Here is an 18,048-nt window from a genome sequence, read left to right as displayed (position 1 = left end):
TGCAGTCACAGATATGTCTGGTGTTTGTTAACAGCTGACAAACACCATTGGAAAATTTGTTTAATTCAATAAGTCATCTCCCATTAACTAGTTCCTTTTTCCTAAGGTGTTGCATTCTGGGTTATTTATCATTGTAACCCTGGTAAAATACTAGCCGCAATATACCATTCGGCTAGAGAGAACTTCTCTTTAGCTTGATTGGCTGAGCGTCAGACTAGTACGCCAGGGGTCCCGGGTTCAATTCCTAGCGGAGGCATTGAGATGAAAAATGACCTCTGTTACATTGGCGCCCATGTAGGGACCCGGGAATAGTACTTAGCCATGCCCCATCAGCATCGCTGTAACCCCTGGAAACTCGAGGACGAGTTATTTCCTGGAGGGGGAGTATGTAACCCTGGTAAAATACTAGCCGCAATATACCATTCGGCTAGAGAGAACTTCTCATTAGCTTGATTGGTTGAGCGTCAGACTAGTACGCCAGGGGTCCCGGGTTCGATTCCTAGCGGAGGCATTGAGATGAAAAATGACCTCTAATACATCATAACAAAACCAAATGTTAATGAATCAAATGTAAATTCTCAGATCAAGAGATTGTACTGTGATTCTTTATATGATATTCCTTTTAATTGCAATATTTTAAATGTTTGTTTTACAAATAGCATATAAGAGAAGATGAAATAATTTGTACATTTTTTTCATTTATCATGTTTGATGAAAAACTGTATTTTTTGTATGAACTTAAAGCGTACCCCAAGTGAAAATAGAAATGAATATATAAATATCTTTTGTGATCCAAAATAAAAACCGTTAAAGACTGCATCAAAATTTTTGTACTGTTGTATTTGTTCTAATAGTATGTCCTATTTGGGAAGAAACTGGGGGTGTGGCTGCCCTTTTGTTAATTTGACTGAATTTTTAATCCTTTGACGGTTTGAGTTGTATGAATTAAGCATTCATCATAATTTCAAGAGATTAAATCGTATAATAATAAAGTATAATATTTGCAGTCACAAGATTCACAAATTATGAAAATACAACTGCATGTGTGTTCAGACACCCACATACAGTGCACTGTTTGTCTTAGCTGAAACTGTAAAAAAGTCCTTTCTATATGTATGTAGCTAAGTAAGTGTCAATAGAATATAACACATAAGCAGCTTAAAAGCTTGCTTATCAAACACAAGATGGAAGCTACCTGGTATACTTCTATAAGGCTGTTTCGACAGTGTCGAACTTGTGACATCACAGATGTCGGCTACCAAAATCAAGGCAATCTCCATTTAGTCAAAGATGTGTGTCTCAGATAAATTTCAATATATCAGAACTGAAACTTAACTATAATGCTCTCACTTTCTTGTATTTATTTTATTATATAATATGAAGTATTTATAGCTAAATATAGCAATACACTCAGGGTACATTTAAAACGTATTTTATTCTGATAAAAAGAATCTATTTGGAATGTTATATAATGTTTTTATGTACATACATTTACTTCAGTAATAAAAAATAAAACAAAGATTAAGTCCCATGACAGTTCTTGGTAGACAAGTTTGACTGTACATCTGTTACACACGAGTACCAAGGTTTGATCCCAAGTGAAGGCACCGAGATAATAACAGCCCAAGGTTTGTTACACAGAGATACACATTTGATCCTTAGTGAAGGCAATGAGATAATAACGCCCTCTGTTACACAGGAGTACCAAGGTTTGATCCTTAGTGAAGGCAATGAGATAATAACAGCCTCTGTTACACAGGAGTACCAAGGTTTGATCCCTAGTGAAGGCAATGAGATAATAACGCCCTCTGTTACACAGGAGTACCAAGGTTTGATCCCTAGTGAAGGCACCGAGATAATAACGCCCTCTGTTACACAGGAGTACCAAGGTTTGATCCTTAGTGAAGGCAATGAGATAATAACAGCCTCTGTTACACAGGAGTACCAAGGTTTGATCCTTAGTGAAGGCAATGAGATAATAACAGCCTCTGTTACACAGGAGTACCAAGGTTTGATCCTTAGTGAAGGCAATGAGATAATAACAGCCTCTGTTACACAGGAGTACCAAGGTTTGATCCTTAGTGAAGGCAATGGTTTGAGAAGGCAATAACAGCCTCTGTTACACAGGAGTACCAAGGTTTGATCCTTAGTGAAGGCAATGAGATAATAACAGCCTCTGTTACACAGGAGTACCAAGGTTTGATCCTTAGTGAAGGCAATGAGATAATAACGCCCTCTGTTACACAGGAGTACCAAGGTTTGATCCTTAGTGAAGGCAATGAGATAATAACAGCCTCTGTTACACAGGAGTACCAAGGTTTGATCCTTAGTGAAGGCAATGAGATAATAACAGCCTCTGTTACACAGGAGTACCAAGGTTTGATCCTTAGTGAAGACAATGAGATCATAACAGCCTCTGTTACACAGGAGTACCAAGGTTTGATCCCTAGTGAAGGCACCGAGATAATAACGCCCTCTGTTACACAGGAGTACCAAGGTTTGATCCTTAGTGAAGGCAATGAGATAATAACAGCCTCTGTTACACAGGAGTACCAAGGTTTGATCCTTAGTGAAGGCAATGAGATAATAACAGCCTCTGTTACACAGGAGTACCAAGGTTTGATCCTTAGTGAAGGCAATGAGATAATAACAGCCTCTGTTACACAGGAGTACCAAGGTTTGATCCTTAGTGAAGGCAATGAGATAATAACAGCCTCTGTTACACAGGAGTACCAAGGTTTGATCCTTAGTGAAGGCAATGAGATAATAACAGCCTCTGTTACACAGGAGTACCAAGGTTTGATCCTTAGTGAAGGCAATGAGATAATAACAGCCACAGGAGTACCAAGGTCTGTTGACACAGGAGTACCAAGGTTTGATCCTTAGTGAAGGCAATGAGATAATAACAGCCTCTGTTACACAGGAGTACCAAGGTTTGATCCTTAGTGAAGGCAATGAGATAATAACAGCCTCTGTTACACAGGAGTACCAAGGTTTGATCCTTAGTGAAGGCAATGAGATAATAACGGCCTGTTACACAAGAGTACCAAGGTTTGATCCCTAGTGAAGGCAATGAGATAATAATGACCTGTTACACAGGAGTACCAAGGTTTGATCCCTAGTGAAGGCAATGATCAATGCCCTCTGTTACACAGGAGTACCAAGGTTTGATCCTTAGTGAAGGCAATGTTACACAGGAGTACCAAGGTTTGATCCTTAGTGAAGGCAATGAGATAATAACAGCCTCTGTTACACAGGAGTACCAAGGTTTGATCCTTAGTGAAGGCAATGAGATAATAACAGCCTCTGTTACACAGGAGTACCAAGGTTTGATCCTTAGTGAAGGCAATGAGATAATACACAGGAGTACCAAGGTTTGATCCTTAGTGAAGGCAATGAGATAATAACAGCCTCTGTTACACAGGAGTACCAAGGTTTGATCCTTAGTGAAGGCAATGAGATAATAACAGCCTCTGTTACACAGGAGTACCAAGGTTTGATCCTTAGTGAAGGCAATGAGATAATAACACACAGGAGTACCAAGGTTTGATCCTGTTGAGATAATAACAGCACACAGGAGTACCAAGGTTTGATCCTTAGTGAAGGCAATGAGATAATAACAGCCTCTGTTACACAGGAGTACCAAGGTTTGATCCTCAATGAGATAATAATAACAGGAGTACAAGGTTTGATCCCTAGTGAAGGCAATGAGATAACGCCTGTTACACAGGAGTACTGTCCTTAGTGAAGGCAATGAGATAATAATGACCTGTTACACAGGAGTACCAAGGTTTGATCCCTAGTGAAGGCAATGAGATAATAACAGCCTCTGTTACACAGGAGTACCAAGGTTTGATCCCTAGTGAAGGCAATGAGGTAATAATGACCTGTTACACAGGAGTACCAAGGTTTGATCCCTAGTGAAGACAATGAGATAATAACGGCCTGTTACACATGAGTACCAAGGTTTGATCCCTAGTGAAGGCACCGAGATAATAACGCCCTCTGTTACACAGGAGTACCAAGGTTTGATCCCTAGTGAAGGCACCAAGATAATAACTGCCTCTGTTACACAGGAAGACCACAGAGCTAATAATTATAGCATGTTAAAAATTTATTATAAAGGAAACAAACTTCCATAGATGATGTCCCTGTCTGCAAAAGCCATTCAAGAATTAAAGAATGTTTCAGTCTAACTCAGGATGATACAGTTAAGACACTTGTACTCAGCCTTTGTTGGATACATTGCACATGTTGTTGATACTGTGCTACATTAATTAAGAAACATTTTTTTTATCATGTAATTTAAGCATCATTTAAAAAACAATTTGATTTGAAAAAATAATGTTCACAAAAGAGGTAAAAATCCCTGGCCTGGAACAATATTCAAAATTCACTATCATGTAATTTAAGCATCATTTAAAAAACAATTGAAATTTCAAAACTAAAACTGAATGGTTCTAGTTGGGATTCTCAAAAACCATTTAGAGAATTTTAAAAATTTGAGTGTCTTATACAGGATTTTAACTATGATCACATGTTAATCACATTGAAAATGTTGGTGTTTTGCTAAAAACATTCCTCACCAAGTCTTTGTGAAGCTTTACAATTGTTTCAATCATTACTGCATACTATATTTCATCTGACAGGGAAAGAGGAAACATTGTCAGGTTCCAAGCCAGACACCACAGTACTAAGGAACCCTTATCAAAGTCTATGCAAGAGATTTTATTTTTCCATTTTGTGTTCCCCACACACTCAGATTCAAGAAGAAAATACACACCCTCTTACTTGACTGGTAAACAATACATAATTGACTTACCGGATTCATTACAGTACAATCAACAGAAGTTTCGTGGAAGGGATCAAATTTGTCCGCACACACCACAAGGTCAGGAAGAGGATAAAGTCGTAGCCCCACATCATGTGACCAGTACACAGGACAAACGTGCAGGGGGAGGGGACACAAGTGGCCCTGAGATATAAGGGTCTTGGCGAACTGCAACAGCAATACATATGTTTTATAGATATGTCAAGAAGGGAGATAACTACAAACAAAACAAGATTTATTTTGAAGTTTATACAATTCAAACTGTGACTGCAGAACTACACTTGTATGCCTCCTATGATGTGTAATAATTAACAATATACGTGAACTTACATGTGAAGGCACATCACCATCCTCCGGAAATTTAACACAGTTACGACACATTTTGGTGACAATGTCTTCACGAAATACCACAATATGCTGAGTACAGTACTGTATCCGACATGGATTACTGGTAAAGATGGCAGAAGGAATCTTCCGTTTTACATCCTCAATAATAGAACTTGGTATGGCGGGCCTGTGAAAATAAATGATAAAATTTCAATGATCACGTAGTTTCCTACACCATTTCTAATCTTGTGTTTTTCATAGGTACCTAGCTCTCACATGGTCTTCATATCTTTTTGATCAGGAGTAAGCGTTTACTGGTGCTCACTGGTGTCCAATTGAGAAGCAAGAAAAAATATGATTATATATTATAATTGTCCATTTCTTACGCTGATTATCCATGAATAGTTTACAGATAAAACAATCTGTCGATGATAGATTGTTAGTGTATGTATAAATACTCTATCCTGTGAAATTTACCTGTTCTCAGCCTTTCTATCATAATTTTAGGGGGTTTTTCAATCTCATTCACTCACCTGGGTAGAATAGATGAAGGGCCTGGATCCTGAGGTCCTGGTACAAAGATAAATCTACTGTTTTCTGCAATACTGGGGAACTCGATGATCAAATCAGTCAGACTAGAGAATGCTTCTGTTACAAAAATATAATTTTTTTTGGGGTGAGTAATATACTCCTGACATATAAACACTGGTTTAACAGCATATTGACATAGAAAGCACTTTATACTAATTTATTTTGAAATTGTACTATAAGCTTGAAGACAGCACTATCAGATACATTTGTAAGAAATTCTGGTTGAACAAACTTTTAGTAAAAACAACTAGGATATTTCAGAGAAGATAATAGTCATTCTGTACATTTCTGAGGATGAATACTGAAGATATTCAACATTGTTACATACTACAGCTCAATGTGAAATGAGCAAGTGTAACACAAATGTTTAATTGAAAGCAAGTAGTTCAGGACTGCACTGTGACACAATAAATTGAATAGAAAGTTTCGAACCACAAACATTGCAGATAACAAAACCTGGAGGAAAACATGAATATTTTCTGATAAATACTGGTATGTTGATCCAGATCTCTAAAACACACCTTCTGCTCCATGAACTGCTTTAATAATACTGCTACAATTTTGTCTATCATTAAGTAGCACAATGGCAAGTTTACCTTTTAACACCTTTGCATGCTTGGCTCCATGTGGTGATGACAAAAAGTTTCCACACATGACAAAACAGACTGGCGGAAATTCTGAATACCCTGTAAAGAGCACTCTTAACATCTCCAGGACCTATAACAAAAGAATGACACATCGTCAAGTGAAAAAGGCCCACAAAACAGATAAATAGGTGCTTAACATAGAATTGAGACATCACAAACTTTATGTTTCATACGTCTCGACAAAAAACTCATTTGTAATATAAAATATTACCGTATATAAGCAGCAGGGCCAATTTGTAGTGACTTTTCTAGTTGATCCACATCTAAGCTGCACCATTTCTTGTAATATGATGATCACTATTGTTAATGTTTGATACACCAGTATCAGTTTGTTGATAGAACAGACAATGGAGGGCAATTTATCAAGATCGTCAGGGAAACATTTAATAGAGCTTGCAAATGAATTATGCATCAATCCTGTATTTCATTGATGGATTTCAAAAAACACAAAATAGCAAATATTGAACTCGTTTGGCTAGGGTGCCTTCCCAGATTGTCTACACACTGATATTGGGCCTGATGTTACGTACAGTTAACAAAACAATCTCTCCATCAGCGTCTGTCCTGTTAAACATTAATGAAGGCCTTTGCATGCTGACTAAATTCTTATAGTCCCATATTGTTTCTTCTTGTAAGTTACACGCAGCCATTCATATTGTAAACAAGCATTGCGGCCGTTCTAATTTGACCTGTATCCCAACGAGCGATCAATCCCAGGATGCAAAAGGCTATTGTAAACTTCAATTATTGCTTTGAAGTAACCATGAGAGTCCAGATGATATCTCTGTGATTCATAGTAAAATGTATGATTAATTAAGTCCACTAGAATGTTATTTTTATTTCAATCTTCAAATCATCCTGTATACGGTTGCAAATGAAGGTTCAAGACAATCTGTCTCAGTTACAAACATGTGGCAGGCAGACACTTGTAAAAAACTCAGTTTTGTCTCATACTGGTATGCTTCCTGTTTTTTTCCCTTCATCATGTTGATTTTTTTTCATCCACATGTAAGCTGACCACCAGACTCACATGGGAAATATGTGCAGCTTATAATCTGGAAAATACTGTTCATGTTTTTTTTGGAGACTGAAATATGGTCCTTAAGTCTCAATGTGACAGTGTGGAACTGAAGAAAACTTTACCGTCTTGGCAAGGGGACAGAGCCTAAAGTCTTCTACAAAAGGGTAAAATTAAAGGCTAAAATTGAGGCTGTATCAATGGAGAACATTCAGAAGTTGAAAGATATTTGAAAACATAAAACAAACAAAGTTTAGTCGCCTCATATGATCATGCAACGAGAAAAGCAGGTACAACTTGTAGGGCAACTATAGCATAAAGGTTTAAGGTTTATCATTAACCAGAGATCTCAATAGATCTTATACAATGGAAATCCATCAGTGCAATCAAACCTGTCTGTTAATGTTTTGCATCTGCTGCACCTTACCTTGACCTGGTCCAGCCACACATCGGACAAGAAGACAAACATGGCATCAGGATTCTCCTCCTCAATGTGTTTAAGTCTTACTGAACCTTTAACACTTGTATTTGATAATCCTCCAAAAAAGTTGACATTTCCAAAATAACTTCTGAAAAAGTGAAAAATACACAATTAAAATAAATACTTCATTTCTACTGCTCACAAGTATCTTTATCCGTGTATAAAATTTGTCTGATAATAATGATTCACATTGCTAGGCTATATCACAGAGTTATAGACAGAAGTTTCTCATACACTTATAGTAAGTAAATTCCCATAAGATTTTTGTGAATTTTATTTTCTATTGGACTGACAAGCTTTTCATCTAAATGTTACAATGTATATATATATGTAGATATAATTACTTTTTATTACTTATTTCTAAAAACTCAGTACTTAACCATGTCAGAATCATTTCCAGATCTCATCTAAAAATTTTTATAAATGCATTTTTATCACAAAATTTCAAAACAAACCTTGTTGTTTTAGCAGGTTCTGGAGGAGGAAATCCAAATGCATTAATGTGAAATATAGAATCTTCATACCAACCCTCGGCCAAGACAAAACAATTTTCTGTAAACAGACCACTGTGGAAGTTCTGACACATATGTTAAAGAATAAAAGTCTATATACAGGCCTATCATTGAAATCTTTACTGTGAGATCAGTTTTCAGTTTATTAGTCGGAGCAGATTGGATAATTTCTGTCCATATTTATTCATTTGTATGTCTATTGTATGATATCTTTTCTTATTTCATGACTGCCAAATGCTCAGTAGATAATCATTCAAAAAATATTCAGTGTCTAATTGGTCAACATTTTGAATGTGATATCTGCTGACTCATCCTCAATACTCTAAGGGTTACAATCACTTTCACTCTCTGCACCCCTGAACCATGTCATGACAAAATTTAAGGCACAAGTGAAGTATTTTCATTGGTTCCATGAGAAAAAATGCTGACCAATCACAAGCTGATATGCTCCTTTTGAAGATTATAAAGGAGCTAATCCCAATTTCCAAGCCAGTACAATATACTGTTATGCAACCATGAGATTAATTTGATGTACATCACAGAATCAAACTGGTCTTTTTGTCTTGTCCAAAAGGTGTTGCACATGGAACCTTCAATTTTGCCATGACATGTTCCAGGGGTGATTGTAATCCCTGGAATATTGAGGATGCTGATGACTTGACTCCTACTCTAACAATCCAGTTAATATGAAGCTCTCTATAACCTAGTCACTGGCAAGAAGCTAGTATTTTACTATGTTGACATATATCTGATGAAACAGAAAAGGGATACAGCCTTTGACAAGTCCAAAGCTACAGCTCCTGTTAGATCCTCGAGGTACCATTTACCCTACAGAAACAGACAGACATAAAAACCTTCAGCATTTAAAAATATTTAGTAATTCCATATCAGCACAGTATCCTTTAGATACAAATCTGATTTATTCAAACAATTTTCTATCGAAGATTCTGTTAAAATGATTAACATTCGAAAAATTTTTGTCTGGTAATTAGTTTTGTGGATTCTTTTAAAGAAGGCTTTGATTCTGTAAACAAAGTAACATCCTTGAAATTAAGATAAAGATCGAAAAGCTTACCTCTTTAAGCTGTGTTAACATTCCAAGTACAATTACATCCCCTAGCTTTGTGTTGCTGCCAAGTAAGAACTCAATTGGTTTAAGCTGGAAAACAATTATTAACCAATTTACTTAGAATAAATTCTCATCATTAATTGGTCACATAGATGTAAGTTGCCAAAGTATGTGTTATATACTGTAATTAGTATTAAGTGAAAATAATTAAAACACATTTGCTTAACATGTACAGAATTTGATGTTAACTGTTTTATAATGCAATACTCACCAAATCTGTTTTTCTTCGCACAAACTACTTAACTCCGTAAGAATGTTTAAAGATAACTCAACAGAAATATGGAGTACCAGATTTGCTTTACAACTCAAGTTCAGCTGAACTGTACAGTTTGATAAGCATGCAATATTTAATGAAATTTTACCTTAAACTTTTTGGACTTTTCATCGTGAGATCCTATAGCTGGCGGTGTAAACAGGTCATGCCTTTGTGTCCTCTGCAACACAAGCCAAGGGAGACAACTCTTGATAAAATCATCACTTGAATACACCAACGATATGTATTCCCTATTTTTTTTTTATTCCATAATTATTTTACAGCTCTCCAACTTAATGCAGAGTTGTCATTGCACAACATAGTTGTTTTTTTAACAATGACGATAGCAATATTCAAATGAAGATTCTAGCAACTGAAAGCGTGAAGTGTGTTTGTGAGTTGTCTTTGAACTCAGGAATCTGAAACTTTGATGAGTAAATAAAGGATCAATAGAATCTATTCATCAGTTACAGATACATGACCCATGCAATAATAATTATGATTGCCTTTTGAAAACTGATATGGATATTATGATGGTTATATAAACTACCACTACGACGATCAATGTACCTGATAAAGTATTGTGTATCTGTCCCTAAATAAGGTGGCTTTGTCAGACGCTGTACCATGAAGACTAGGACCAGCCAGCTGTAATGTCTTGTTGCTGTATCAAGTAATGTATCACAACTTCAATCAAATTATCATTTTACGAACAAAAGAACAAAAGTTGACTTTAGATAAATACATGTAATTTCTTGGTACCTAATAAGAAACCTTCTGATATTTATCCTCAATTTTTAGCTTTTTTCCATGACTCAACATTGCATGAATTTAGTTATGTTCATTTTCAAAAGAAAAAAGAGAAGAATTTCAATCGTGAATCATTCTGCAAAATTTTGTAGAAAAATATCATTCTTACTGTATAAATTTCTTGCGATCAGCAACATAGGACAGTCTTGGGACAGAGAAGGCATCAATGACGCACAGGACGTTTTCTCTGTCAAATCAAAACACCATCTTACTATTTATACAACAAATCCTACACGTACATTTCAGAATATTTAATAATTTATGTAGTATACCCATTTCATTCTGTCTCTATCTATGACTGTCTATTTCAATAACATATCAAGGATTTATAACTGTAACTGAACAAAGTATCTACGGGTTTTTTCTTTCTTTCTTGTCTTGTTTTTTTCCCTTTTCATTTTGACAGGTGTTGGGAGTAGCTTTATAAAGGAAATATCTGGATAATGACATGTCAATATAATACTATATCATAATTAGACATAATTCTGGGATGGCATACCCATCATCATCTGCTTCAGCATTGCACTCCTGGACAGCGGACTCGCATGTGGCTTTTGTTATAAGTGAACTGGACACTGTAATGAAGAAACAAAGCCTATAACTTTTGACAAATGGAGAAAAATTTGAAGATACATTCTTCATTTGGTGACCTTTAATCAAAATATTTTGTTGATAATCAATAATTCATTAAATATTACCCGAGATACAGGATTGTATTCTAATATAGTTATAGTGCTAACCTGTAACTGATTTTTAAAATTTTTCTGTTCTATACATTTATCTAGTATCTGGGTAACCATTGGAAAGTTTCACCAGACTTTACTTACAATCCACTATATCTAGTGCTGGGTTTGTTGGGCCAGCACATCTCTCTTAGTTTTCATCCATACACTTTTGTTATCAAATTGAGATCCATAAAAGTGGACATACTCATGGTTATTTCTAAATCACACAAAACATCACAAGTAGAACTTAAAAGTTAAATCTTAATTGAAATGGAAAACTTTTTAAAAAACTTATTAAAATTTTGACTAGTTAATAAAAATATTTTAATCAGTTGTTATAACTCTGAAAAATTCAATCAATAAATCAATATATGTAGATCTACCAACATCTCACTAGGATGACTTACATGGTTGTTTCTGTATTGTTTCTAGGATTTTATTCAGACATTCTTCCACCTGGTCTTCTTCTACTGAACCAAGGACTTCTACCAGGTACTTACTGGACTCACTGCAATATAAACAACTTTATCACAAACCATACTCATGCAGTCTCTAAATCCAAAGAGTACCGACTTTACAGTCTCTAAATCCAAAGGATTCTGACTACACAGTCTCTAAATCCAAAGGATTCTGACTACACAGTCTCTAAATCCAAAGGATTCTGACTACACAGTCTCTAAATCCAAAGGATTCTGACTACACAGTCTCTAAATCCAAAGGATTCTGACTACACAGTCTCTAAATCCAAAGGATTCTGACTACACAGTCTCTAAATCCAAAGGATTCTGACTACACAGTCTCTAAATCCAAAGGATTCTGACTACACAGTCTCTAAATCCAAAGGATTCTGACTACACAGTCTCTAAATCCAAAGGATTCTGACTACACAGTCTCTAAATCCAAAGGATTCTGACTACACAGTCTCTAAATCCAAAGGATTCTGACTACACAGTCTCTAAATCCAAAGGATTCTGACTACACAGTCTCTAAATCCAAAGGATTCTGACTACACAGTCTCTAAATCCAAAGGATTCTGACTACACAGTCTCTAAATCCAAAGGATTCTGACTACACAGTCTCTAAATCCAAAGGATTCTGACTACACAGTCTCTAAATCCAAAGGATTCTGACTACACAGTCTCTAAATCCAAAGGATCCTTACTACACAGTCTCCAAGTCCAAAGGATTCTGACTACACAGTCTCTACGTCCAAAGGATTCTGACTACACAGTCTCTAAGTCCAAAGGATTCTGACTACACAGTCTTTGAATCTAAAGGATTCTGACTACACAGTCTTTGAATCTAAAGGATTCTGACTACACAGTCTCCAAGTCCAAAGGATTCTGACTACACAGTCTCCAAGTCCAAAGGATTCTGACTACACAGTCTCTAAATCCAAAGGATTCTGACTACACAGTCTCCAAGTCCAAAGGATTCTGACTACACAGTCTCTAAATCCAAAGGATTCTGACTACACAGTCTCTAAATCCAAAGGATTCTGACTACACAGTCTCTAAATCCAAATTGTTCCAACTACCTATTATCAATTTATATTTTTGTGATTGAATACATCAAAGACAGGGTAAAAAAATAAAGAAAATAAAATCACAGAGAAACAGTCAGAACACTTTGAACTATGCACTAGCTCTCATAACAAATTTGGAAGTATACATGTGTAATCCAAATGATACTTATGTTACAGTGTTGAACTACATACGAGGCATTATGCACTAGTGGTAACTTTACATAGTAACAAACTGGACTACGTTACTGTGGTCACATGGTAATGGACAACCACCTGGGTAGGACTATTTCCTCTAATTTGTTTATGTAATGCCATTATCTGTCAAGGTTCTATTGTGTAATGTGAACAGGGTCAAAACCATCTCCTTATCTTGGGCATCACCTACACAGTACCCAGCAGGGAATCAATGGCCAGCAAGGAATTAGTGACCAGCAGGGAATCAGTGGCCAGCAGGGAATCGGTGATCAGCAGGGAATCGGTGATCAGCAGGGAATCAGTGTTCAGCAGGGAATCAGTGCCTAGCAGGGAATCAGTGCCCAGCAGGAAATCAGTGATCAGCAAGGAATTAGTGGCCAGCAGGGAATCAGTACCCAGCAGGGAATTAGTGTCCAGCAGGGAATCGGTGATCAGCAAGGAATCAGTGATCAGCAGGGAATCAGTGTCCAGCAGGGAATCAGTGCCCAGCAGGGAATCAGTACCCAGCAGGGAATTAGTGGCCAGCAGGGAATCAGTACCCAGCAGGGAATTAATGGCTAGCAGGGAATCGGTGATCAGCAGGGAATCAGTGTTCAGCAGGGAATCAGTAGCCAGCAGGGAATTAGTGGCCAGCAGGGAATCGGTGATCAGCAAAGAATCAGTGATCAGCAGGGAATCAGTGTCCAGCAGGGAATCAGTGCCCAGCAGGGAATCAGTACCCAGCAGGGAATTGGTGATCAGCAGGGAATCGGTGATCAGCAGGGAATCAGTGTCCAGCAGGGAATCAGTGCCCAGCAGGGAATCAGTACCCAGCAGGGAATTAGTGGCCAGCAGGGAATCGGTGATCAGCAGGGAATCAGTGTTCAGCAGGGAATCAGTAGCCAGCGTGGAATCAGTGGCCAGCAGGGAAAGAGCCAAGTTTCTGGTATAATAACTTCATAATGTATCAACGTTTTTGATTTGTTAAGCAATGCCAGCCTATCCAATCGATTTGCTTGTATCATAGTCGATTTGTAAATGCTGTTAGTAAAGTTCTCAAACGAAAACAAGAATAAAATTTCGATTATTGGAAACATTTTCAATATATTTCGGCTTTTGAACATCATGTAATGTATTAACATATTGTCATTACAAGTGTTATGTCGTTTCTAAGATATTATGAAGATGCAAAACCTGGCCAAAAAGGAAAACAAACAGAAAGTGAAAAAGAAGCAAAAGGCCAAAGAATATGTATCTAAAAGACCACCACGCTCGTTTCAAGAAAGTTGGAAGACCAAAAGAGATTGACTATAGTATGACACAGAACAAAATAAAATGTTCTGTATAGTTTGTAGGGCTATGACACCAGAAAATGATCCAAAGGCATCATTAGGCACTTTTGTTCAAGGTACTAACAATTTCCGCACCTCAACAATTACGGACCATGAAAAGTCCAAACCACACCAGCAAGCTTCCCTTCAGCACCTGAAGTTAGTCAGTCACAAGGGGGTGTTGCCCTAAAAATGCTACATGCATCGGAATGTCACCACTTAACATATCTTTTCAGGAATGTCCGTGCAGTTGCAAAGCAGAATCGGCCTTTGGTGTTTCTTTTTCGGTCTGGCAGATATTTTTCCGGTCTGGCAGAAAAATATTTTCACCAGTCCGGATGACTGACTTTGCATTCTGTCAATCAATTTGATCTATTTTTAGGTCTAGGTATCAAATGTATGGTACCAAAAAAAGTTGTTTAAAAGAAACTCCAGTACAAAATTGCTGAGCAAAAAAAAAATCAGCGGGGAATCCATTTCTCTGTGGAAAAGATGAGTGTGCAAAATATGAGGTGAATATCAGTGTAATTCTGATTCAGTATACTTAGCACTCTGTCCAAATAATCTGAAATTTTACTTGTTGTTAAGTGTATAGGCTGTGCAGTACAGAATTTTTTTTAACTAGAAATAAATATAACAGTCAAGTTACATATTATTTTTCATTCTCCTTGGTAAACCAGAATCTGATCGGGTGGAAAACTTCACGGTATCTTATTATGCGTCTAAGTTTTCCCTTGGGATTAATGATTGCATGGACGAGTATTTGGCACACGTACAGAAATCCATCAGTAAAATTAAGTATATATACACTTTATAGATATCCAAACACTAATCATTGATATCAATAACATGGGAAACGCTTTCCATTCTGTCACACACATTCTCGTAACGCGAACCGAGTTTTTTGAGAAGAAATACGCCAGTAGTCTTCTTCCCGACAATTCTTTCAAAATATTAGTACGGTCCCAAAGTTTTTAGGCAGTGCCTATTTCGTATTATTTTAATCAGTTTGTACAGATATAAAAAGACGAAAGCGTATCCGGAGGGCCAAATCATGATGTAAACAAAAATTGGCAGCCGACACTGACAGCGACAGTATCGAAAGTGAACACCTTCAGGAATGAATGCGTGAAAATATTGGAGTCAACATAAGACATACGAAGTCATATTGATATATTTACCTTCGTAATGTAAATCCGTGCATTTTGAACGCTGACAATACATGGCTTTTAAGTTTTGATGCCATGTCAGTATCGTTGTTGTGAATGTAAACGTTCCCGCCACAATATTGATATGACTTCCGGAAATTAGAGTTGCTTCCCTTGTCTTGCGGAAGGGGTGTGTCACAAATTAAAATTTGCGGGATATTTTGAACAAAAGGGTATGGTTGCACATTGGTGTTAGTTGTATTTTTTTTATCAAACTTTGAAAAATACAACATACAGATAGACATTTTGTGCAATCAACAAATTATCATGATAATAAATATGTCTCTGCAGAGGTGAAGACAATCCTTTTTCCATTTAGTTTATTTTATTTTGAATATTAAATCAGGGACGAATAATATGATATAGTATTATACATCCCTCATTAATTTTACATTTCACTCCTGACATAAAATTTTCAGTCATCCTAAAATTTCTGGAATTAGACATATTGTTAACATAATGACATTTTTTAAAATGCAGTTCAATGTTTTGATTTTTTACGCGTACGATCTTAGGCCTACTTGATTACACTTCAGTCTGTATCTCATGAATCCAGGGTGAAATGATTTACTGTACAAACATCTATCAGTGAAAAATATTGTTCTCCTGATGTAATGAAACATTAAACATTAGCAGTGACTTTAATTACCTTATCTGGGAATAAACCCATGTCTGGCAATTAGCCATGTTCCACCCTTACTAATAATTGTTTAGTGGAATTACAAACGAATGCTATATAGATGTCCTTTAATAAGTCAATTTCCAACTTTGAGTCCCAAGTAATTTGTTTGTCACCTTGTTTTTTTGCAAGAAGAAAATGATACACTGCTTTATACATATTTTGTAAGGCACAGTATGTAGACCCCCCCATCTCATTTCCCCAATACTCCCACCCCCACCTACTTCAGATATTCTTGGTATGCATTTATTGACAACTGATATCCAATATCCTTACATGACAACAGATCAGTTACATTTCATAAATACAAAGATAATGTGAGCGTCTACAATACAAAGATTTTATTCAATGTCAATTATTCCACACATTATATTTGTATTTTTGACTTCATTATTATATCAACATCGTAAGAAGTATACCACTGTGTAAACATCAACCCTGAGTCACTGTTTTGTAAACTTATACCCAGAGTTGTATTGATGTGAATGAGAAATCACTTCTCTAAGGTCACGAGTGCTTTAATACTTGGTATTATCTTAAACTTAGATTAGTACTGAAATCAGATCTCACAGTTAGTTACATTAGTAGTACTACACTTTGAAATAGTATACTCCAAAAATTTGGTTTATACTAGATATATGATTAGTCAATTATTACAAGTATGCAAAGAGCTACATGTATACATATGTGTAGCTGTGGGGTGTACCGGTTTATCACAGCTGTTATCATTTCAGCATACTCTGCCTGTATCTCTGACCCTCAGTTATCTCAACATTGTTAGATTATTGGTAAACATCTGCCGTATCTAAATTAAATTGACTTTTTGTTATTTTCCACACAATTATGACACTGATTTTTTTATTTTTTATTTTTCTAAATTTACACCATTTCAACATCATTTGAGTCTCTGTTTTATCAATTATGTTAATTTTGTAATTTGAATTTTAATAACTGGGAAAGTCATATAGAAAGATTTTGGTGTGAGATAACAATGCTTGTGTCAGGTGTGACTGGGACTTTGCTCACAGCAGTTAAAACAATTATCAATAGTGATTTATGAGCCAAGTACAGTACATCTTATCATGACAATGGATGAAGACATGGACATGTGATTCTGTCAGGACAAGTTACACAGGTACTCCGTAAGGAAATATTCCGACTATACTCCAAACATCTACCATCACATGTGGTAGTGTTACAACAAACGTACATATAAGGTAGGTATAAGTAAACCATTGTTGTGCAGTATGTTCAGTATTTCACAGGGCTGGTATTTTGCAGTGGATCCAGTTTGAACTAGTTCATGGGCATTCAATTTAGGCATAACTATACATCAGTATTCACATAAACATACACATCGACATACATTTTCAGATAATTTTATTTGTTTTAGACTGTTAGCTGGGTATTTCGTACTTTCTTCAATGACCACGAATACAGTGAAATTAAATCCCTCACAAATATTTCATTAATTTACCCAAGTATTAAAATCTCCAACAATTTTCATGCAATTTAGAATGATTTTCACAAAAATCTTTTCTGGTGGTTTGTCCATTGATGCTGACATACATGTATGGCATAATGATACCCACAGCCAATTGAATATTTTTTAAGGTATCAGGCATGAACAGATATTGGTGGTATTCCATATTCAATGTTGAAAATATCTAATTTAAGTAAATGAACTAGAAAAGTGTGTTTGTAGGTAACCTTTATGTCATACATTGTTAACATTCAGTCCCCAGTAACAGATTCCATGGTACATTGATAATCATTAAAACTTTATTCATTAATTATCTTAAATGTA

General features: G+C 36.2%; 1 protein-coding gene across 1 annotated transcript; it reads right to left on the bottom strand.

Moving 5' to 3' along the window:
- Positions 1-4,621: 4,621 nt before the first annotated feature.
- Positions 4,622-15,610, bottom strand: LOC132562334 (DNA polymerase epsilon subunit 2-like). The gene is made up of 15 exons (XM_060227070.1): positions 15,536-15,610; positions 11,732-11,832; positions 11,099-11,174; positions 10,709-10,786; positions 10,360-10,453; positions 9,899-9,970; positions 9,483-9,566; positions 9,179-9,235; positions 8,351-8,472; positions 7,842-7,983; positions 6,346-6,466; positions 5,692-5,806; positions 5,162-5,345; positions 4,823-4,999; positions 4,622-4,642 (listed from the first exon to the last, which is right to left on the bottom strand). The coding sequence occupies exons 1-15, from the start codon at positions 15,598-15,600 to the stop codon at positions 4,622-4,624; spliced, it is 1,509 nt and encodes a 502-aa protein (XP_060083053.1). The 5' UTR covers positions 15,601-15,610.
- Between the last annotated feature and the right edge of the window lie 2,438 nt (positions 15,611-18,048).

Source organism: Ylistrum balloti, unplaced genomic scaffold (assembly GCF_031769215.1).
Source record: "Ylistrum balloti isolate Yb309-2 unplaced genomic scaffold, AGI_CSIRO_Ybal_v1 Utg371394, whole genome shotgun sequence".
Lineage (NCBI taxonomy): Eukaryota > Metazoa > Mollusca > Bivalvia > Pectinida > Pectinidae > Ylistrum > Ylistrum balloti.
The sequence above is the reverse complement of the archived record's forward strand: the minus strand, read 5'-3'. Positions and strand labels throughout refer to the sequence as shown.